Source organism: Heterodontus francisci, chromosome 3 (assembly GCF_036365525.1).
Source record: "Heterodontus francisci isolate sHetFra1 chromosome 3, sHetFra1.hap1, whole genome shotgun sequence".
NCBI lineage: Eukaryota > Metazoa > Chordata > Chondrichthyes > Heterodontiformes > Heterodontidae > Heterodontus > Heterodontus francisci.
Genome location: NC_090373.1, coordinates 30386825 through 30409525, shown reverse-complemented (window position 1 = coordinate 30409525; position 22701 = coordinate 30386825). Strand labels below are relative to the sequence as shown.

The following is a 22701-nucleotide window of genomic DNA, read 5'->3' as shown; positions in this document are numbered from 1 at the left end:
TCCTTGCTCTTCATTACTAATCTAAACCGTATGATATGATCCCCCCACAGACACTTAGTCCACTTGGCCCACCTCATTCCCCAGCACCAGATCCAGCAATGCCTCCTTCCTAGTTGGACCAAGAACAATACTGGTCAATGAAGTTCTCCTGAACACATTTCAGAAATTCCTCCCCTTTCTTACCCTTTACTCTAACATTATTCCTATCGATATTTGTGTAAAGTTCCCCAATATCACCACTCTATAGTTGTTGCACATCTCTGTGATTTCACTGCAGATTTGCATTTCTATCTCTCTCACTATTTGGAGGCCAGAGGATACCCCCAGTACCATGATCTTCTCAAGTCCAACCAACTCGACTCTGTCTTTGCCCCGTCAAGAACATCCTCCTTTTGCACCACAAGAAGTTCTGACCGCTCTTTATTATATTTTCAGTTTCTAGATGTTTTTCTAAGAAAACTTTGCGTAAAGATTCCATTATCTGTGCTACCACTGATAAGCTAATTGGTCTAATTCTCTCCGGACTTGTTCTAAGTCCTTTTTTAAATAGAGGAATCACATTAGCTGTCCGTCAGTCCTCTGACACTAATCCCTTTTCTACTGAAATATTTACACGTGTGTAATAGTGCCTGTTACCTTTTCTCTAACTATTTTAATATGTGTGGATGCAATCCATCCAGACCTAGGGTTTCATCCTCTGTTTGTTTAGTTTATCAGTTATCTATTATCTCCTCCCCTTCTATCTTAAAGGTCTTTACATCTTTTTTGATTTCTTCAAAAGTCATGCTCACCTGTTAATCTCACTGGTAAATACTGAGGCAAAGTAATTATTAAATATTTCTACCATTTCACTGTCATTGTGTGTTTATCGTATGTATTCCTTACTGACTCTATCCCTATCTTGATTTTTCTTTTGTTTATATCATTTTAATTTTGCAGTTTCTCTTTGCCTTCCTTTTTTTAAACTTCTTTCCGAAACTTTAATTTTCCTTTTATCAGTCTCTCCTTTGTCGTCTGTGAAAATATATGCCTTTCTTCTCTTTAGTTTCAATTTTGCCCTTATTTCTTTCATGATGTGACACTCTTAGCTGGTTTATTCTTCCTTTTTAGAGGAATATATTTTTCCTGGACTGTCTTGATCACCATTTTAAATTTTTCCCACTGCTGTTCTCTGTCAGTAAATTTTGTTCCTGTTTCTCCCTCCCCCCTCTCCTGAGTTTGATTTCTCATTTTTGTCATTCCCTTAATCAGTTTTTTTCCTATTTATTTTGGTATTTTCTTTATGTACTTAATCTTTATCTTTTGGTTATGGGGCATCGCTATCCCTTCTTGTAAAAGATCCAGGTACACGAGATACTTTACTAAAGTTTAAGCTCCCGCTCCAGTGACACCTTGATTTTCAAAAAATTCTCATCCTCATTTTTAAATCCCTCTGTGGCCTTGCCCTTCCCTATCTCTGTGACCTCCTCCAGCTCTACAGCGCTCCAAGCTCTCCGCGTTGCTTGAACTCTGACCTTTTGCGCATCTTCCACTTCCTTCACTCGACCATTGGCAGACGTGCCTTCAGCTGTCTGAGCCCTAATCTCTGGAATCCCCTCCCTAAATCTCCAGAGAAAGCTACCACCTGTCCTAATGTGTCCTTCATTAGCTATGTGTCAATTTTTATCTTCTGTGAAACACCTTGGGATGTTAAAAGTGCTGTATAATAGCAGGTTGTTATTGAAGCATGTTTTTATTGGTGCTGATACTTATTGAAGTGTGTGATCTTTCAGTAAATTTGGATAACTACACAGCACAAGCTGGCAGTGGTCTTACCCAGAATATACAAAATAAATTCTCCATTGAGGATAAAAGCTACTTTATGAATTGGAATTGTTCAACGCATCTTCTCATAGGATTTTGTTTTTTGAAACTAAAAATTCACTAGGTATAACTGTTATCTTGTCTCCAAGATTATTTGTTTAAAATCCAAAAGCTATAATTAAATCAGTTTTATGATACAGCAACATGCATTTAGTAAAATGTCCCAATATCCCTTCACAGTAGCGCTGTGTGACAACTGAGCCTCATAAGCAGAAATTAGAACAGGTATTATTCAAAGCATGTGTGCGCAAAGGAAAACTTAGAGTAACAGTGTCAAAACTCTTCACTGTTTTCTAATTTGTATATCAGATTTTTTTTACTAACGCCTTTTGCTTTAGTGTTTGCATTGCAAATTGCAGATTTCTCTCTTTGGCCTCCTTATCTCGAGAGACAATTACATCAAGGTAAACAGTATTAATGTACTAAGGTTTCAGCTCAGAGGTTAGCCAAAGCAATTCTTTGTAGCAAAGTTCTGTAATTTTAGGCAACAAAGTTTTTGGGTTACTAACTCCAATCTAGAGTTGATCTGGCCCATGGGAACATTGGCGAGATGGCATCCTTTGGAGATGTTTCTAATAACAGCTTGTTATTTCACAGGGCAAGGACTTGGCATAGTCTGCTCCTGTGATATAAAACCCTGAAATGTAGCAGCAGTTTTTTTTCCCCTCTACCGGGAAAGTTTGCATTTATACAGTGCCTTTAATATATTCTCTGCTCTGTAAACCTTGTTCCTTACTTACCAACAAAATCACTGTTTACACAGTATTTTTTGTATGTATCATCTCTATAGCTCAACTTTTGTATGTAATCTTACATTCTTAAATAATTACTTTTTTTTATAAATTTCTATTTTAACATCAATTGATGACTTGACTCGATTCACCCTGATAGTTCAGTAGATCCGTGAGCCTGTTCTGCCATTTAATTAGATCATGGCTGGTCTGCATCTTAACTCCATCTACCCACATTGCTCCATATTCCTTGATACCCTTACTGTACACAATTTTATTGATCTTAGTTTTGAAAATTTCAGTTGACCCCTAGCATTCATAGTCAATACTAAACAAGATAGGTTCCCCCTCCCCCACCACCCAGAGGAACTTAAGAACTTAACTGTCTTTGTTCAGGCAGTGCCAAACTAGACTTGGTAGTTTCAGTGATCCTTCTATGTCCTTTCTCTGAGCTTGGACCCACATTTTGGGGATTTATACTGTTGAGGTGGCATGCCACTGCTGGAATAAATTGGAGGCAATGTGTGTATAAATGCAAGTTCTTTCTCTTTATTAAAGGAAGTTAGAGATTTTTTGAGTAGAGGTGGTGGGTATAGAGCTCCTTTATTAGATAGGAGCAGGCACATCATGTGGATGGGCTTCAGCAGAAATGCCTTAAGTCATTGTGCCTCATGATTTTCCCCAAAAGCTAAATCAGGGAAGCTTAACTCCTGTGATATGTGGATTATGCCATCTGTCCCAGAATGACAGCCTTACTCGGTAGGTACGTTGGTAACCAATCTCTTTTTTAATAAAGTAACAGAGGGTTGATGAAGGTGGTGCAATAGATGATGTATGTGTGTCTGTATGTGTATATTTGAATTTTCAAACACCAGTTGATAAAATACTGCATGACAGTGGTGCAGTGGTTAGCACCGCAGCCTCACAGCTCCAGCGACCTGGGTTCGATTCTGGGTACTGCCTGTGCGGAGTTTGCAAGTTCTCCCTGTGACCGTGTGGGTTTCCTCCCACAGCCAAAGACTTGCAGGTTGATGGGTAAATTGGCCATTATAAATTGCCCCTAGTATAGGTAGGCGGTAGGGGAATGGAGGGAAGGTGGGGATGTGGTAGGAATATGGGATTATTGTAGGATTAGTATAAATGGGTGGTTGATGGTCGGCACAGACTCGGTGGGCCAAAGGCCTGTTTCAGTGCTGTATCTCTAAATAAATTTATTCTGAAAATAGAAAGACATGGGATTGATACGACAGTGATAACTTTGGTTAGGAAGCAGAGTAGTGTGAACAGATATTTTTCTGACTGGAGAGGAACATGCAATGGATCCACCAGAGATTGGTACTAGGATTTTTTTTTGTCTATCAATGACCTGGACTTGGGTATAGGGAGTACAATTTCAAAGTTTGCAAATGATACAAAACTTGGCAATGTTAGAGTTAGCAGGATCAGAGCAGACTTCAGGAGGATGTAGACAGACTGGTGAAATGGGCAAACATGTGGCAGGTGCAATTTAATGCAGGTAAGTGTGAAGTGATGCACTTTGGAGGAGAAACATGGAAAGGCAGTATCTGAATGGTACCATCTTGAGTGATGTGCAAGAGCATAAGAATCTTGTGCATATTCAGAAATCTTTGAAGGTACAAGTTCATAAGGTATTTGAGTGCATGACCTGTATTTTTAAGCAAATCAGCTCAAACTCATGTTCAAACCTTTACTGTACAAATTTAATTTGTTACATAATGCATACTTAATTGAAGTTTTAGATTAATTTTAATGATAATACTGTTTTGTGACAAATTCAATTACTGATCATTTTTACAGTTGTTCTATAGGATTTATCACCATTGTATCCATGCCACAAAATATGGATTCAATGAATTTATGTTGTAGACTATTGCTTTAACACTTGACTATAATAATGGTCAGAATTGCAAAGTAGGTATGGAAATATAGCATCTTTCACAACTTCAGTATGTCCCAAAGCACATTACAGACTTTGAAACTTTGAAGTTGTACTGCAGGGAAACACAGTAGTCAGTTTGTGCACAAGGTCCCACAAACAGCAAGGTGGTAATGGCCAGATAATGTTTTTTGTAATATTGGTTGAGGGATATACACTTTTAAGATACAGGGGGAAATAATGCCACGAGAGGGAAAATGGGCCTCTATTTTAATATCCCATCTGAAAGATGGCCTCTCCAACAAAGTCGGACTCCTTCAATACTGTACTGAGCGTCGAGGTTACGTGCTCCAGTCTCTGAAGTGGGATTTGAACCCAAGACCTGTCTCTGAAGCTAGAATGCTACCAGCTAACACTGGAACTTTGCTTCAATGCACTACAGCCTTTAAGTTATTGAAATGAGAAAGATAGGTTCTGAGGACGGGACCAGGGTGTGTCGACCCCAAGCATTTCCCTGTCACTTCTCTTCGCAGATGCTGACCCACCTACCTGCTGGGCAGTTCACGGTGCCATAGAAGAGAGAGGGAAGCTATTCCAGTCCATAGTGCTTGTGTTGGCTCTTTGAAAGCTCTGTTAATTATCAATTAGTTCTGCTCCCTTATAACTGGGATGACCGCTTATCTGCTTGGCTCACATGCTCGCTGCTTGTTTTTTTTGGGGGGGGGGGGGGTGTTTGCGGCCGTTGTGTCGCCTTTCCGTCGCGTGGCCAACATTCATTGGCTCGCCGCAGAAACGCCCGTCCAGTGGGGTGTGGGGGTGGCCGTGCGAAGGACGCCGGGAACTGTAGTTCTCTTTACCCGGAGATGGCGCGTTAGGAAAACCAACTACAGCTCCCGTGAGGCTGAGCGTGTCTGTGCCTGCAGCTGCGCAGTGGCGGCCGATCCCGCTGACTGGAGAACGGAGTGCTGAATTGGGTGAGGAGGCGGCGCGTGTGTAAGAGGTACTGGGCGGCATCTCCGCGGGCAGAGAGAGAGAGAGAGAGGGGGGGAGCGAGGTGTTGAGCGTCTCAGCGCGTCGCTGCCTCGACAGTCGGTCACAGTCTGTCCATCGCCGGGTTGACGGTTGCTCTCTCGCCTTTGACGTTGATAGCGCCGCGAGCTCGGGATAACGGTAACGGCGGCGATGAGCGTGGTCCGGGCGGCGCTGGCCGCCGTCCTCAGCTTGTATTCGCTCTCGGAAACCGGCAGCTTCATCACCAGCCAGGTACAGTCAGTCTTGAGTGGGACGGTGCGACCCCCGGGGGTGGCGGGGGAGTTAAAGGAGACCGTCATTGATCCCGGTCAGTTAACAGCAGCTTTTACAGATGACGTTTCTAGATGTAGTTAATTAACAAAAACATTGATGAAGGTTGATGAGAAAATTACGCTTTTAATCCTATTCTGAGCGAATGTGGGAATTTTGTCAAATATCGCATCCAGTTGCGACGATAGCTTCATCTAGTGAAAATAATCCAGAATATGTCACGGGAGGCTTCTATTCTAATCAAAATAACTGGAGCAATAGTTGGAGCAAAGCAACTAAAACGAGATGGATTTTCTATACTGTGTTGACTTGTCAAGAATTGCTTTGTATTTTGTATGCATAATTTAACCACGTAAGTAAGGAACATTTTGTCGTTACTTGTAGATGGATGGGAAAGTTTATTTAGAAGCAAATTTTATCAACGTTTAATTTGTTCGTTTATGCATATTGAATAATTTGAACTGGATGTGTTGTAATTCTTGATGCAAGGTGTGTGGAAGATCCCTCAAGCGTTAATGTGAATTCCTACTGGTGTATGGTCGAAAATCTACGGAATATGTGGAGACCAGAATATTAAATAGAGAGGGGAGGGGGGGGGTGGTTAGTGCTGTGGAAAGTGATCGAGGGTAACTTTATACAAACGTCTCATTAATGTTCATAAGTCTATATGTAGAAACAAAACATTGACTGTATCAAGTCAACATATCTGTGCTACATGTTTGTTGCATTGGACTAAGATCTATACTGTAACAAGTTGAAAGATGATTCTGTTTTTGGAATAGATATTCCACGAAGAACAAAAGGCTGTGCCCAATTTTCGATTTGAATTTGAGAAGTCCTTTTTGTCTTCCACATTTTGGTAGAGTGCTTTGTAATATTTTAAAACTGAATCCTGTGAATAAGATACATAAAGCATTTTGCATTCACAGCATTTTTTCAACTAAACCAATCACTTGTAGAGATTTTTGTATTTAAAATTCTCAATCTCATGTTTAAATCTCCTCACTTTTAGCCTCCCTTTCTCAGTAATCGTCTCCAGACTTACAAACCCTTCTATGTTTCTATAGATAGGTATATGGATAAAGGAGAATGATGGGGTATAGATTAAATTGTCCTTGACAGAGGACAAAGGATCGGCACAACATCGTGGGCCGAAGGGCCTGTTCTGTGCTGTATTTTCTATGTTTCTAAACCCCCTCATGTCACAAACTCTCTTTCTGACACTGTCCCTTTCCTCATCCCATCATTGGCAGCTGTCTGGGCTCTGCACTCTGGAATTGCATCTCTAAACCCCACAACTTTTCCATCTCCATCTTCTCTCATTTTAAGACCCTCCTTAAATCCCACCTGTGTCCCAAACCTTTGGTTACTCTTCCTAATTTATCATTTGACTTGCCGTCCATTTTAATTATTGCACCTCCTGAACCATCTGGAACATTTTTCACAGTTAAAGACACGATCAAAGTACATGTTGGTGGAACTGCTGTTCCATCTTAACCCATCTGATCTCTACACAAATCACCTGGGAACACCTGGTTCCTGGCAATAGCACTTGCTAGCTGATGCAAGGATTCAGGATGATTCTACCTTGTCACTTTATTTCAAACTTGATGCATTTCCAACTCTGGTTAACTTGTACAAGGGTTAACTTGTGTAAAGATTATTCAGCACACACCAACTGCAATGAAAATGATGCTCCTTTAACAATTTTCAAATTTATTTCTATTTCTTTCCCCCTTCACTCTTATGGCACACAGCTTATTCCTGTCATTTTAAGAATATTACTTGTCAGCTTAATCATTGAATTTTTCTGCAAATTTAAAGGGTTTTTGTGCATATTACTACTTGTTTCACTTAGATTTCCACTTTTACATTCCCCTTGTGTTCCAGTATGAATCTGTTCCTACATGTTCAATCACCATTTATACTTTATCTGTGGCCAGCTAACCTATATAGTAGAAATTGTATATTGAGTTTTTTGAATAGAGAAAATTGGATCATCGAGAGGTGATACAGTCTTTGAACATTCAAGGGACAGAGCTCTCTCTGCAAGTCGCGTGCCGTTTGAGGGGTTCTGCTTAGTATTTATATAAGTGGTTATGCTTTAATCCCCATGTCGCCACGTTATATTTAGGGCCTCTGTGAAAGTTTTACATAACTGTGAATAATTTTAAACTTGCTTTTAAATCATACCTTTTAGTGCGGAAAATCGTCCCATAGCACTTCTCAAAGGTGTAAACAGACAAATGTATGCCAAGCCAAAGGAAGAGATATTAGCTTAGTGAAAGAGATACAAAGGCAGTCTTAGAGGAGAGTGGGAATTCGAGAGCATGGACCTAGACAGCTGAAGCTATGGTTGCTAACGGATGGTGTAAGAGGCATAGAAGCTAGAGTTGGGAATGGGCTTCGCAATGAATGGACTACTTTTTGGAAGTGCAGTCTTATATGCAAATAAAACAGCCAATTTTCAAACAGAAAGGTTTAATAACCAAAGGGCTCGATATTCTGTTTTTGTTGGTGATATGATAGTTGAGTGATAAATGTTGGCATGGGACACTGGAAAAATTCCCCTATTCTTGTTTGAATAGTGCCATCGGTTCTTTTTCATCCACATGAGCAGGCAGGTAGCATCTTGGATTAATGTCTCATCTGAAAAATGGCATCTTTGACCATGCAACAGTTGCTCAGTACTGCACTGGAGCCTTAGCCTAGGTTGCTAAAAGTCAGTTAACGGAGTTTAACCTTCTGCTTGAGGTAATAGTGTAAATTTGATATACTGTCAACTGAGCAATACTGATTTGGTTGGGGGATGGGGGGCGGAGAGAGAAAGAAAGAAGTATTTTTCCCATTTAAATTTTATAATTTGACTATCGTTCCAAATTCTGTGCATCTTTATTTAATTAGTATGCTTTGATGCAGGGTGGAGGATTATCCAAATTTTATTCAAAAAGACCAGCTGTGGGGGAGGAATAATTGTAAACTAGTTTAGATTAGATTAGAGATACAGCACTGAAACAGGCCCTTCGGCCCACCGAGTCTGTGCCGAACATCAACCACCCATTTATACTAATCCTACACTAATCCCATATTCCCAACAAACATCCCCACCTGTCCCTATATTTCCCTACCACCGACCTATACTGGTGACAATTTATAATGGCCAATTTACCTGTCAACCTGCAAGTCTTTTGGCTTGTGGGAGGAAACCGGAGCACCCGGAGAAAACCCACGCAGACACAGGGAGAACTTACAAACTCCACACAGGCAGTACCCAGAATCGAACCCGGGTCCCTGGAGCTGTGAGGCTGCGGTGCTAACCACTGCGCCACCGTGATTGGTAAAGATTATTTTCTTTTAGAAGATTACATTTCCTACTCTATTTGGTTTGCTTTTTTTTAATTCGTTCATGAGATGTGAGCATTGCTGGTAAGGTCACCATTTATTACTCATTCCTAATTGCCCCTGAGAAGGTGATGAAATGCCCTTTTTGGATTGCTGCAGTTAATTTGGTGTAGGTACATCCACAGTGCTGTTGGATTTTGACCCAGCGACAGTGAAGGAACGGCGATGTAGTTACAAGTCAGGATGGTGTGTGGCTTGGAGGGGATCTTGCAGATGGTGTTCCCTTGTGACTGTTGCCCTTGTGGAAGAGGTTGCAGGTTTGGAAGGAGTCCTGGCAAGTTGCAGCAGTGTGTCGTGTAGATGTTACACACTGCTGCCACTGTGTGTTGGTGGTGGAGGGAATGAATGTTTAAGGTGGTAGATGAGGTGCAGATCAAGTAGGCTGCTTTGTCATGGATGGTGTCAAGTTTCTTATGGTGTTGGAGCTGCGCTCATCCAGGCAAGTAGAGGGTATTCCATCACAGTCCTGACTTGTGCCTTGTAGATGGTGGACAGGCTTTGGGGAGTCAGAAAGTGAGTTACTCGCCACAGAATTCCCCAGCTTCTGACCTGCTCTAGTAGCCATAGTATTTATATGGCTGGCCCACTTAAGTTTCTGGTTGGTGGTAACCACCGGGATGTTGGTGGAGGATTCAGCAGTGGTAAAGCTGTTGAAGATCAAAGGGAGATGGTTAGATTCTCTCTTGTTGGAATGGTCATTACCCGTCACTTAAATGGTGTGAATGTTACTTGTTACTTGCCACTTACCAGTCCCAGCCTGTATGTTGGCCAGGTCTTGCTGCAAGCGCGCTTCCCAGTAATGTGTCTGAAGAGCTGTATTCCTACCTAGGTCAGAGGGTCAAGGATGGGGCTACTGCACTGAGTTAATTTTAAAATGGTTCTATATGGACATGGTTATTTTCTCCCAACTATCTCTTCTCTCCTGTAGTTGACTCCTGCTTGGGATATGTTTGTGGCTACTGGCCATCCTCGATTAACTTGCTGAAATGGCCTTTCATCTTGTGAGCCTACATGTGTCAATACACCGTTTGACGTTAAGGGGCAACACCGTCAAGACCACACCTGTTGTTACCCAATGTACATATATGTACTTTGCAGTAGAAGTGACTGGACCCAATCAGAAGCAGGAATGGTGACAAACAATTTCCCCTCCCCGAGTTCAGTGATTGTAATGTTGCATCTCAGTTACTACCCTGGCTGAAACCAATTAAGTCGGCACAGACCAGAACTCAAATTTGAGACCTCCTGGTCTTTGTAGTTTAGTACCTCACCAGACACTGCCTTTACTTGAGGGCTGCCTTATTAGTGGCTTGTATCTCAGTGTATCTTATGCTAGGATAACAAGTCCATACATTGATTCATTAGTAAGTTGTTTTTTCACCAGGTGAATGGGGACTAAGTCATCTTTCAAGATGGGCTGAGATGTCCCTAGACAATACTGCAAGTTTGTTCCATCACTAGCACAACTGACTGCTGGATGTGTATAATTACTACCCAAAAACAACAGAAGATGGAGAAGTGCAATGTACTGCATACTGCAGAGAGCCTAGATAATTCCCAAGGCCTTTGCTGCTTAATTGTTGTTGAGTGTTTGCTGAATCCTGTGGTGTGGTATTGCTCTGGGACTGTCACTACAGTCGTCGCCTGGAAACTTGAGTATTAATACCAAATAATAAAAAGTACATTCTTAAACTGGCTTGGGGGCTTTTTATCCCAGTGTGTATGGAAATAGATGCTTTTGTCATTCCTGAAGAATTAAAACAATCTGCTTAAAGAATACAGCACTTAAGTCAATAATTTCCATAAAGCAGGATTGTTACATTGAATACAGAAGCACAATACTGCAGATGTTGAAAATCTAAAATAAAAACAAAAAATGCTAGAAATACTCAGCAGGTCTGGCTGGATCTGTGGAGAGAGAAAAAGGTTCTGATGAAAGGTTAGAGACCTGAAACATTAACTCTCTTTCTCCACGAATGCTGCCAGACATGCAGAGTATTTCCAGCATTTTCTGTTTTTGTTACATTGAATTGTATTGGAATCCCAGATCTGTGTTCCACCATGTTCTACCCAAACCACCATATGGTGTCGTTAAACTCTAGGTCTCACCTTAGTCTTTTCTCCACTTCTGAATTTATCACCCTCTGTCATTTCTCGTTCAAGGTCATAATTATTCTATTATGCTGGCTTCCTTGTGCTTTTCCTGTTTTATTTCCTCCCTCAATCTGTCTGCGCTGAGTAATTCCTTACCCTGTGCAATTTCATCCCAAATTCTCCCTCTCTGTCACTTTCCATCACCCCCACCCCCCCCCTCCCCCACCCACTCATACACTCACTTGATCTCATCATCACCTTGAAGCTTCACATCCTTTGACTGTCTTGTTGATGGGACGCTGTCCTCCATGTCGCCTTTTTCCACCCCACACTTCTCAGTTCATTCCTAGTGGTATATATTAACGATTGGGACATAAACATAGGGGGCATGATCAAGAAGTTTGCAGATGACAAAAAAATAGGCCATGTGTTAGATAGCGAGGAGGATAGCTGGACGCTGCAGGAAGATACTGATGGTCTGGTCAAATGGGCAGAAAAGTGGCAAATGGAATTCAACCCGGAGAAGTGTGAGATGATGCATTTGGGGAGGTCAAACAAGGCAATTCATGATTAATGGGGAAAAAACTGAGAAGTGTGAATGGAGTGAATGTCCACTGATCCCTGAAAGTAGCAGGACAGGTCAATAAGGTGGTTAAGAAGGCATATGGAATCCTTTTCTTTATTAGCCGAGGTATGGAATATAAGAGCAGGGAGGTTATGCTGGAACTGTATAACTCATTGGTTAGGCCACAACTTGAGTACTGTGAGCAGTTCTAGTCACTTCATTACAGAAAGGATGTAATTGCACGAGAGTGGGTACAGAGGAGATTTACGAGGGTGTTGCCGGGACTGGAAAATTGCAGCAATGAGGAAAGATTGGATAGTCTGGTGTTCTTCTTGGAACAGAGAAGGCTGAGGAGAGATCTGATTGAAACGTGCAACATTTTGAGGGGCCTGGATAGAGTGGAGGTGAAGGACCTATTTACCTTAGCAGAGAGGTCGGTGACTAAGGGGCATAGACTTGAAGTGATTGGTAGAAATATTAGAGGGGAGATGAGGAAAACTGTTTTTCACTGAGGGTGGTGGGGGGGGTTTGGAACTTGCTGCCTGATCGGGTAGTTGAGGCAGAACCCCTCAACTCATTCAAAAGGAGTCTGGATACGCACCTCAAGTGCCGTAATCTGCAGGGCTACGGACCATATGCTGGAAGGTGGGATTAGAATGGGTGGATTGTTTTTCGGTTGGCAAAGACACAATGGGCCAAGTGGCCTCTTTCTGTGCTGTAAACATTCTATGATTCTATAATCAGTATTTCATTACTAGTTCCAACTTGCCCCTGTTCCTGTGCCCGCTCCCCCACCCCGATGATAATGATGCCTCCATTAAATTGCTGTAAACAACTGTCTTGCTTACACTTTTAGCACTATCATCTCCAGATCCTGATTATGTCTCATTTCCACTGTTGCCTCCATCGTCGTAAATCTGTGGGCGGTAAACGTGTATGTATGTGTTATACCACTGACAGCTTCCCACAGCCAATTCTGACTTGACCACCTCAAGCTGTAATGTTGCTCCACTTCTGCAGGAATATTCTACTATTCTGGGATCATCCTGGAGAGTATGAAACTTGACTTCATCTCTTGTCTGTTTCTGTCCTCTAAATATGAGTAGTTTATCAACTCGTGTCCGGGATCAGGACTTTCCAATAGATGCCACTTCAAATAAACATAAGAACACAAGAAGTAGGAGTAGGCCATTCAGCCCTTCGAGCCCGCTCCACCATTCAGTGAAATCATGGCTGATCTTCTACTTCAACACCATTTTCCTGCACTATCCCTGTAACCCTTGATGTTTTTAATAAATGCAGGACACCTGTTACTCTCATCTGTACCCTTTCTCTCCTGCTCAGTGTCAACCTTCTTTCTATTTTGTAAGGCACTCTCAAAGATGTTGCTTTCATGCAGAAATGTTGGTTCACACATTCATTTCTTTTTCATATGATACACTTAAATACTTGCAATGAAGGTTATAATTCACAAATGATGTTCCACCAAATTAGAAAAGAGGCCATTTATTTCTTCTCACAGTGCTTGAGCATTTGATTTTGTGGTCAAACAAGGTTTAGTTTTCAATGATTTGTTGCGTTTTTTGTTCTGTGAACCCTTTCTCCAACAAAAAGCCTAGATTTTCCAATTGGTGTCATTTTAACACCAGCTTAAACACCACTTAGTCGTCGTCGTTGTCAGTCCCTAAGAGCAAGGATGATGTCTGCCAGGGCTCATGATTTGTCTGTTCTCCAGTGACATAGCAGGTCAATCCTGGAACCACAAGTCTTTGCACAGAGAGGACAAGTGTTTCCTCGAGCTAGGGTTCTGCTCTCTCCACTTTCGACCCTTCTCTGCAGCAGAGTTTATGCAGTCAATTTACGACTGTTTTGGCTTGTTGCATGAGGTGTCACCACGTGGCACGGTTAGTGGCAATTTCCTCCCACGCACTGATGTCAGTTTTTCCCCTTTTCAATGAGGCCTTCAGTGCCCCTAAAACATTTTCTCTGTCCTCCTTGAAATTGAGCGCCATCCTTTAGTTGTGAAAAGAGAATCTGCTTCAGAAGCTGACTATTTGGCATGCGGATGCAATGTCCAGACCAGTGGAGCTGATTTTGCATGACTATGGTTGCAATGCTGAAGGAATTGGCTTCAGTAAGGATGTTGGAGTTTGTTCGCCTGTCTTCGCACTTGACTGAGTATCCTGTGGAATTTCTCCAGCGACTGGAGGTGCCTTTGGTAGGTGACCCAAGTCTCATGCCATATAGAAGAGTGGTGACAACAGCAGTGTTGTAGACTCGAGCCTTTGTCGTCTTCTTATGGAGATCCCTCTTGTTGAAGACATGGTTATGCAATTTTTGGAAGGCTGCGCTGGTACAGCTGATTCTGTGCTGGATCTCCACTTTGATGACCTTTTGAGAAAGGTAGCTGCTGAGATATGGGAAGTGTTCAACGACTTCTAAAGTTTCCCATCAATAACAATAGCTGGAGATGTAGATGCTTGCCGGGGCAGGGCTGGTGGAGGATTTTAGTATTGTTGATGTTGAGTGAGAGACCAACAGTTTTGTATGAGGCATTGATGCTTAGGGTGGTCTGAATGTCACTTGCAGTCTGGACAGAACAGTCGTTGGCATATTGTAAGTCGTGTATTGTAAGTCCAGCCATCCAGGAAAACCACTTAAGGTACACTGGTATTAATCGCTTGAAAAAAACACTGATATCTAAACTTGCTTGTTAAAATAGAGCATCAAAAGAAAGGTCATTAAGTTCTGGATTATGAAAAATTCCTTCAAAATGTTGCTATTTGGAAAAAAAAAGCTCAACATATGTTGTGCAGCTTATCACAGGATATGTGGACAGAAACTTTAATGAGTAGTGGTAAAATGTGCTCCTTTTCAGGTGTTTGCACTTTTAAAGTATTCAAGATACATCTTTTATTTTAAAGAGTGACTATTGTATCATAACTTTGTATTTGGTTGACTTATTTACATATATATTTTATCTGGTGTTTGTGAAGTCCGCAGTCTTTTTTGGAAAAAGCATTTATTGAAATGTGTGAAGATTACTTTGAGTAAAAACACGGTTACTAAGGCTTTTCAATTTAAACTGATGGACATATATTGTAATATTGATTAACTTGCAACAGGGGTATCCAACCTTTTGGAGGAGTGGCCAGATCCACAAGGCCCAACCATTGAGTGGGTCACTCTCAAAATCTATGTCTACCAAATATTAAAAATCTTAACCCTCTATTTCTCCCTGCCCTGGTATGTTCTGCTCATCTGTATCCCATTCTGCCTAGTCTGGTCTGGCACTCTGCCGATTGACACTCTCTGTCATTACCAGCCTTTTTAACCTCCTTGACCATGGGGGCCTCTTCCTGAGCTGTTAGCTCTGAGCCAATACATTTTTCAGGTCAACAGTAAAAGAGTGTCCATAATCATAAGCTTCAATAATCAGAACAATTTTAATGGAAAAAAGTAACTTTTAAGAAAAAGTACTTGCATTTATCTTTGAAAAGTTTAATAGATCTTAGTCGATCAGTAGCTGGATGGATCTTCAACACTTCCTACCCACCATACAGCTTGGTTCAGCTGCCTGTGATACAGTGCACATTCACTCATTTACGTGCTGAATCTACGGAGAGAATGTCAAGTGCTGTATGTGTCAACAAGAAAAGTGGCTGCCAAAAAAACTATGGTGTACCCACAGTGCCATTTCTGGGTTCAAACAGGTATAATTCCAATTTTGGAATAGCATCTTTAACCCTAAAATCAAAAGGTTCTATATTTAGACTTGATAGAGGAGGGGAGGTGGGGGGGGGGGTGGTGTGGTTAGTCAAGTAGTCTGGTGTTTTGGAAGTGAAGTCACACGGGATCAGAGGTGAGCTGGCAAGATGGATACAGAACTGGCTCGGTCATAGAAGACAGGGTATCAGTGGATGGGTGTTTTTCTGAATGGAGGGGTGTGACTAGTAGTGTTCCGCTGGGATCAGTGCTGGGATCTTTGCTGTTTGTAGTATATATAAATGATTTGGAGGAAAATGTAGCTGGTCTGATTAGTAAGTTTGCGGACGACACAAAGGTTGGTGGAGTTGCGGATAATGATGAGGATTGTCAGAGGATGCAGCAGGATATAGATCGGTTGGAGACTTGGGCGGAGAAATGGCAGATGGAGTTTAATCCGGACAAATGTGAGGTAATGCATTTTGGAAGGTCTAATGCAGGTGGGAGGTAGACAGTAAATGGCAGAACCCTTAGGAGTATTGACAGGCAGAGAGATCTGGGCGTACAGGTCCACAGGTCACTGAAAGTGGCAACGCAGGTGGATAAGGTAGTCAAGAAGGCATACGGCATGCTTGCCTTCATCGGTCGGGGCACAGAGTATAAAAATTGGCAAGTCATGTTGCAGCTGTACAGAACCTTAGTTAGGCCACACTGAGAATATTGTGTGCAATTCTGGTCGCCACACTACCAGAAGGACGTGGAGGCTTTGGAGAGGGTACAGAGGAGGTTTACCAGGATGTTGCCTGGTCTGGAGGGCATTAGCTATGAGGAGAGGTTGGATAAACTCGGATTGTTTTCGCTGGAACGACGGAGGTGGAGGGGCGACATGATAGAGGTTTACAAAGTTATGAGTGGCATGGACAGAGTGGATAGTCACAAGCTTTTTCCCAGGGTGGAAGAGTCAGTTATTAGGGGACATAGCTTTAAGGTGTGAGGGGCAAAGTTTAGAGGGGATGTGCAAGGCAAGTTTTTTTTTTACACAGAGGGTGGTGAGTGCCTGGAACTTGCTGCCAGGGGAGGTGGTGGAAGCAGGTACGATAGCGACGTTTAAGAGACATCTTGCCAAATACATGAATAGGAAGGGAATAGAGGGATATGGACCCCGGAAGTGCAGAAGGTGTTAGTTTAGGCAGGCATCAAGATTGGCGCAGGCTTGGAGGGCCGAATGGCCTGTTCCTGTGCTGTACTGTTCTTTGTTTGTGTCTCCGCTGTAAAGGACCAGTTAATGTATGTTTTTGGTGTGATGTATGCATCCTTGTGGGGTAAAGACCCTGTTATTCTGTGCAAGAGTGTACTTGTCCTGGTCAGCATGTACGTTGATGCACAACTCTATCTTTCGGCCATTACCTTTATCTCCTCAACTACTTAGTCTGAATGAGAGAAACTTCCTTTAATTGTACGCTAGCAAATTGTAAGCTATTTTATTCAATTCCTGCCAAAAATTCCGTAACTTAACCCCCTAATTCCTGGTGGCACATTCAGACTGAGCCAGACCGTACACTACCTCAGCGTCCTGCTTGACTTTGAATTGAGCTTCAAGCAGTATAATTTCTATCTCTACCTTTTATCTTTTCCAAAATTTTGCCATCTGTGTCCTTGCCTGCTCATCCATCATCCCATATCACCCATTTATATCAATTTCAAAATCCTTTGTAATCCTCTACTTGTATGACCAGGGTCCTATCCCTCCCTATCTCTGCAAAAGATGTGGTTTGGTGCATCACTTGCATTCTTCTGACTCTGACTTCTCTTGTATCCCTTTGGCTGCAAACCCCATAACCATCTTGGTCATACATTCTGGTACATTTTCCTTAAATTCCTCCAACTTGATACATCTCCTTCCACCTTCAGTAGCCTTCTTGAACCTACCCTTTGTGCTTTGATCACTGCCTACATCCATCCCCACCACTATGCAATGTACAATTATTTTGCACTGGGGAGGGGACTCAATCAAATTAAAACTATTGAGTAGTTGTATACAATTTTGAGTGACAGCAGTGAAGAATAGCACATTCGCAACATGTGGGCAGGGCTATTTAAACTTGACAAGGCTTGCTGATGAACCATTTTCACAATAAAACCAGCCATTTCATCAGTTGTCTGTTCCAGTTTTAGATTTTACATTTTTTTTTGTGAGCCAGTTTAGGGTGGTGAGGGGGTGATGGTTCCTGTGAAAAATTATCGGTCCTATCAATGCTGTAGCTACAGTCATGATTATATTAAATGATGGGACAGGTTTAAAGGGACGAATAGCCTACTCCTATTTCTTATGTTAATATTGTGTAAGTTTTAAAACAATGATAACTATTTACACTTCCACTCTTCTGCAATCTTGCAGTCATCTTCTAATGTCTAGGATATTAAAGTGAAGTTTCAGAAGTCTAGATAATTTCCACATTTCTGGTACAGTACTTTGTTATCTATTGTCCACGTATAAAAGGAAAAGTCAATTTTTTTTTACTCTTCAGTTGGGGTTCTGTATTTTCATCACTGCACTTCTTGTGAACTCTGCTGCCTCTTCCTCATCTTCCATCTTGTCACAGTGTTCCTTCACAAACTCCGTTTGCAGACATCCATCTGAATGACCGTTTTTTTTCTCTCTTTTTTAAATCTGAGCCATGCAACGACGTCATCTTGTGACATGGATGTTGTAAATAAGTGGGAATGAAACCACAATGGGCTAAACTTTTGGCGGACCCCTTCAAACCTTCACAACTCCTTGATTGAGTACCCCTGGTCTAGATAAACTGTTTTGCAGGCACCAGCATCCTTTAGTAATTCACCCGTATGGTGAACATCAGAAGACTATTCCATCTTATAGGTGTTGTAACCAAGACTGACTAGTACACAACTGGACAAAATTGGGCTTTCTAGCAGGATCTACTAGATATAAATCAGGAGATGTAATTCTGTCTGATTTTCCTTTTTTTTTCTTCTCTGTTCGCTCTTCAACCCAGCACTGCTGAGGCCAATTAAGTAACATGCACTTATAGTGTTTCGGTTGAAGTTAGCTTACCCAGCATAGACCTTAAGCTGAACCCGGATCTATGTTGTATGACATCGTGTTTGTATGTAAAGGTGATCAAAATAGGAGTAGGCCATTCAGCCCCTCAAGCTTGTTCGGCTATTTGGTTAGATCATGGCTGATCTGTACTTAACTCAGTTTAACCACCTTTGCTCCATATCCATCAATACTCTTACCTAACAACAAAATCTATCCGTTCAGCCTTAAATTTTAATTTATCCAGCATCCACAGCATTTTGATGGGGGGAAGGGACAGTCAGGGTATTTCCATTGCCCTTTGTGTGGAAAATGTGTTTCGTGATTTCACTCCTGAATGGCCTAGCCTCTAATTTTAAGATTATGCCCTCTTGTTCTGGATTTCTCCACCAGAGGAAATAGTTTCTCTCTATCTAACCTATCAAATCCCCACAAAAGGAAAATACTGTGAGGGTGGAAGTTTGAAGTAAGTGATAGGTTATTGACCTGAAACGTTAACTCTGTTTCTCTCTCCACAGATGCTGCTTGACCTGCTAAGCATTTCCAGAATTTTCTGTTTTTATATTAAATCCCCAATCACTTTAAATATCTCAATTCAATCACCCCTCAACCATCTAAACTCAAGTGGATATATTGAGTTTTTGCAACCTGTCCTCAATTTAACTTTTTAAGCCCTGGTATCATTGTGGTGACTGCACTGTTGCCTCTCCAAGAGCAGTATATTTTTCCTGAGGGTTGATGCCCAAACCTGAGTGCAGCATTCCAGATGGGGCCTGGCCAAGACTCTGTAGAACTGAAGCATCACTTCCTTACTTTTGACTTTCAGCCGCCTTGGGATAAACACCATTTCATTAACCTTTTTGATTAGTTTTTTGTATCTTTATCTTGTGATCACCAGGGTTGCTGAGGAATAAAAATTGCATAAGATTACATAGAATCATGTACACTGAGGATGTGTAGCCTGAAGGCATTTGATAAATGTTGTTAGATTGGCAAAAAAGAGTGGATAGTGTTGAATGATTTAAAAAGCCTACTGATGCAGACATGAAACAGTGGGGGTGGGAACAGGGCCCTTTTCTTGAGCTTGTTCTTAGGATGTTGGACTTGGTAATTATTACCCATCCCTAGTTAGCTCGAGTGAAAGGTGTAGGCCCTGGATATCCTAATGAGTATTGGGAGGGGGTCAGAGAAGAGGAGAACTCATCCAAGCATTTGGCCCAGAGAGCAATTTGAGTGACAAGCCAGGAATGAACAGAGGTATTGTGTTAACCACATTTTGAAATGCACAATGTCTCAATCTGGAGATGAACAAATTGAAGAGCACAATTCCAGAGGTGCTTAACACATCATGGAGATTACTAGTGGAACAGCCATGTTGAATTCAATAGTAGTGATTAGGCCAGAAGTTTCAAGATAGATATTTAAGAGTTAACAGCAGTTTCTGTAACTTTAGAAAAGTACAGATGTCAGTGTAGTAATGTGGTAGTGGAATAGTAAAAGGGAGCACCCTTCTTGGGGATGATACTGCTGACATAGTTGCCCTAATGCTTCAGTGCTTTTAGAATGGGCCTGTATGTGTAATTTATCCTGCTCTGGTTTAGATAGAATGCTCTATGTCAAAAAATTGTAATTTTAATAAAAGTGAAAAAGTACCTTTTTTTTTGACTAGCCAGATTTTACAAAATTTTACCGTATTAGTTTTGCAATCTTCAACTGCTTTTCATTTAACTGAAACAATTCTAAGTGCAGGATCTGTCTTGATTAAAATGTTTGGCGTTGAGTAAAGGCTGGCTCGGGTCTGCAAATGAAACCCAACCCGGGCCCGACAGAACCATATCCGCACCCAGCCCGAGTCAGGGCTTCTGATTGTATCACTCACTCGTGTTGCTAAATTTTGAAGCACAAATGTTAGGTAAGGATAAGTAAAATGTACAGATTAATGTAAATGAATAGTGCTCTGCTTTGGTATATTAACTCGTATAATAGCAGTGTTCTAGTAAAGATCTGGTAGCTGTCCCTCTGGCCTGCAGTGGAATCCAATAACTTTTACTAGTTTTTGGCACACATTTTTTTACTTTGAGTATTTATGCCTGATTAGAGAGACAGTGAATTTTATTAGAACACCTTTATAAAAAAAAGGACGTGACTTAACTCTTGCTTAAAATCAACTTTATGTTTGGGGTGGATGTGCAGCTCAGGAAAAGGAAGATAATTGACATGCTCTTCCTGTCACTAGAATCACACATCTGTCAAATAACTTCACAGCAGCACTGGATAGCTTTAGAGCAGTCCACATTGAAGTTTTCGCACTGTCTCGCTATCGGGAGGATTTGTGGGGATGGTTAACCTGACAGGTAAGGAAGGATGAGGGGGAGAAAAGCTGAAGTCATACCATAGATGTAGATGATGATCTTGCAGGTGCAGTAGCAAGTGGGATTGAATACGAGTCGCTACAGAAAGAAGGGTGGGAAGAAAAATTGAAGATCTTTACTGTACAGCAGTGTCTCTGATCCTCCAACAAAAGGATCCCTACTGTTCTCAACCTCTATCCCATTAGTCTTTGCAGCCTTTAGGTCATCATCTGAGAACCAAATACAGCTTTCCCTCCATGTTCTGTCTGCTTTCCACATGTTTTCTCCCAGTTGAACAGGGGCAGCACCTGTCCATTCTCTTCCTTCTACAGTGTTGTCTGGGGCTAAAATCATATCTGTGTAAAACAATGATTTACATATACTTCCCTATATGTGATATTGTATTTATTGCTCACTGGCAACAAAGACATGTTGGGTAGCTGCTTTGCTGAACATCTACTCTGTCTGCCAGAAGGATCCCTATTTGTTTGTGGTCTGTCACTTCAGATTCACCTTCCTCTTATTTCTGTCATTAACTTTCTAGAATGCTGCACCCAAGCTCAGCATTACCTCATCTTCCTCCTGGCTGCTGGTGCTCTGAAAATTTACTTTTGCGACTTTATTTCTTTAATTTTCCTGCCAGTTACTTTGCTTCATATGCCATTTGTTGCTTTGCATTTTGGGGTTTTATTTGCCTTTTGTGTTTCTAATGCCTTTTCACGACCAGATTGAGGTCATATTTTGAATACTGTCCATACTTCCTCAGCCTTTTTTTAAAAAAAAAAGTAGCTGATGGATGTAAAGTGACCTCAGTCAGGTTGTGATTTAAATCCAATAACAACTACTTTCTTGTAGCTTATCTAGCTCTAATTTGTCTGTAATTCCCTCCCCATTTTGTTTTGGTTGGCTGTTTCTCGGTCTGTTTCAAAGTCTGCACCTGAAAAATTGTCTTTTTTTGAGATACTGGCTGGCCTGTTGTGTATCTCCAGCATTTTCAGTTTTATCTGTAAACCAATCGTATAATTTTATTGAATCATTACCAATAATTGTATTTTAAATCTAACTGTGTGAAAAAAAATCATCTTTTGTAGTTGACAGGTGTCTTGGATGACTGCTTCTGTGACATAGAAAGTATTGATGACTTCAACAGCTACAAGATCTTCCCAACATTACAAAAATTGCTGGAACGGGATTATTTCAGATATTACAAAGTACGATCCTTAAATTGCTTAAAACTTCTGTGTATCCAATAATGTTTCTCATAAGGTACTTTAAAAAGCATTATAGACTTTGTATTTTTGTAATAAAGACCAAAGTTTAATGGTAGCTGAGTTCTTTGTTAGTTGTCATGACAGTACTGATCCAAGATGCATGTATTTTTTTTTTAACGGAATTGGGGTGGGTAGTGGGTGGAGGAATACTTTTACTGTGCTTGCTGCTCAGGATAAATTTGATTGCTGGATCATTGTCCTGATGTATGGACTTGATAAAATAAGGATTCTTTCACATTAAGACTTAAAAATGTTACATGTAAGATGAGCAGTATTGCATTCATTCTATGACTACAAGATGTCATATATATGAATTGATCTAAATGGTTTAGAAACATAGAAAGATTTAAGGCATGGAAGGAGGCCAGTCAGTTCATTTTGTCCGTGCTGGCTAAAAAAGGGCTATCCAGTCTAATCCCACCTTCCAGCTTTTGATCCGTAGTGATGCTGGTTATGGCG

The 22701-nt window shown here is 41.3% G+C and overlaps 1 protein-coding gene across 2 annotated transcripts in view; it reads left to right on the top strand.

Annotated features, from left to right (window-relative positions):
- The window catches only part of ero1b (endoplasmic reticulum oxidoreductase 1 beta), a 111859-nt gene that overhangs the window by 9080 nt on the left and 80078 nt on the right, over positions 1-22701 (top strand). Inside the window, exons 1-2 of one of the 2 annotated variants that reach the window (XM_068020776.1) lie at positions 5477-5754; positions 22063-22182. In XM_068020776.1, coding sequence (XP_067876877.1) covers positions 5674-5754; positions 22063-22182 — 201 coding nt within the window. In that variant the 5' untranslated portion in view covers positions 5477-5673. Of the gene's footprint in view, positions 1-5476; positions 5755-22062; positions 22183-22701 lie in introns of those variants that run through there. The other variant, XM_068020769.1, reaches the window with a different exon arrangement.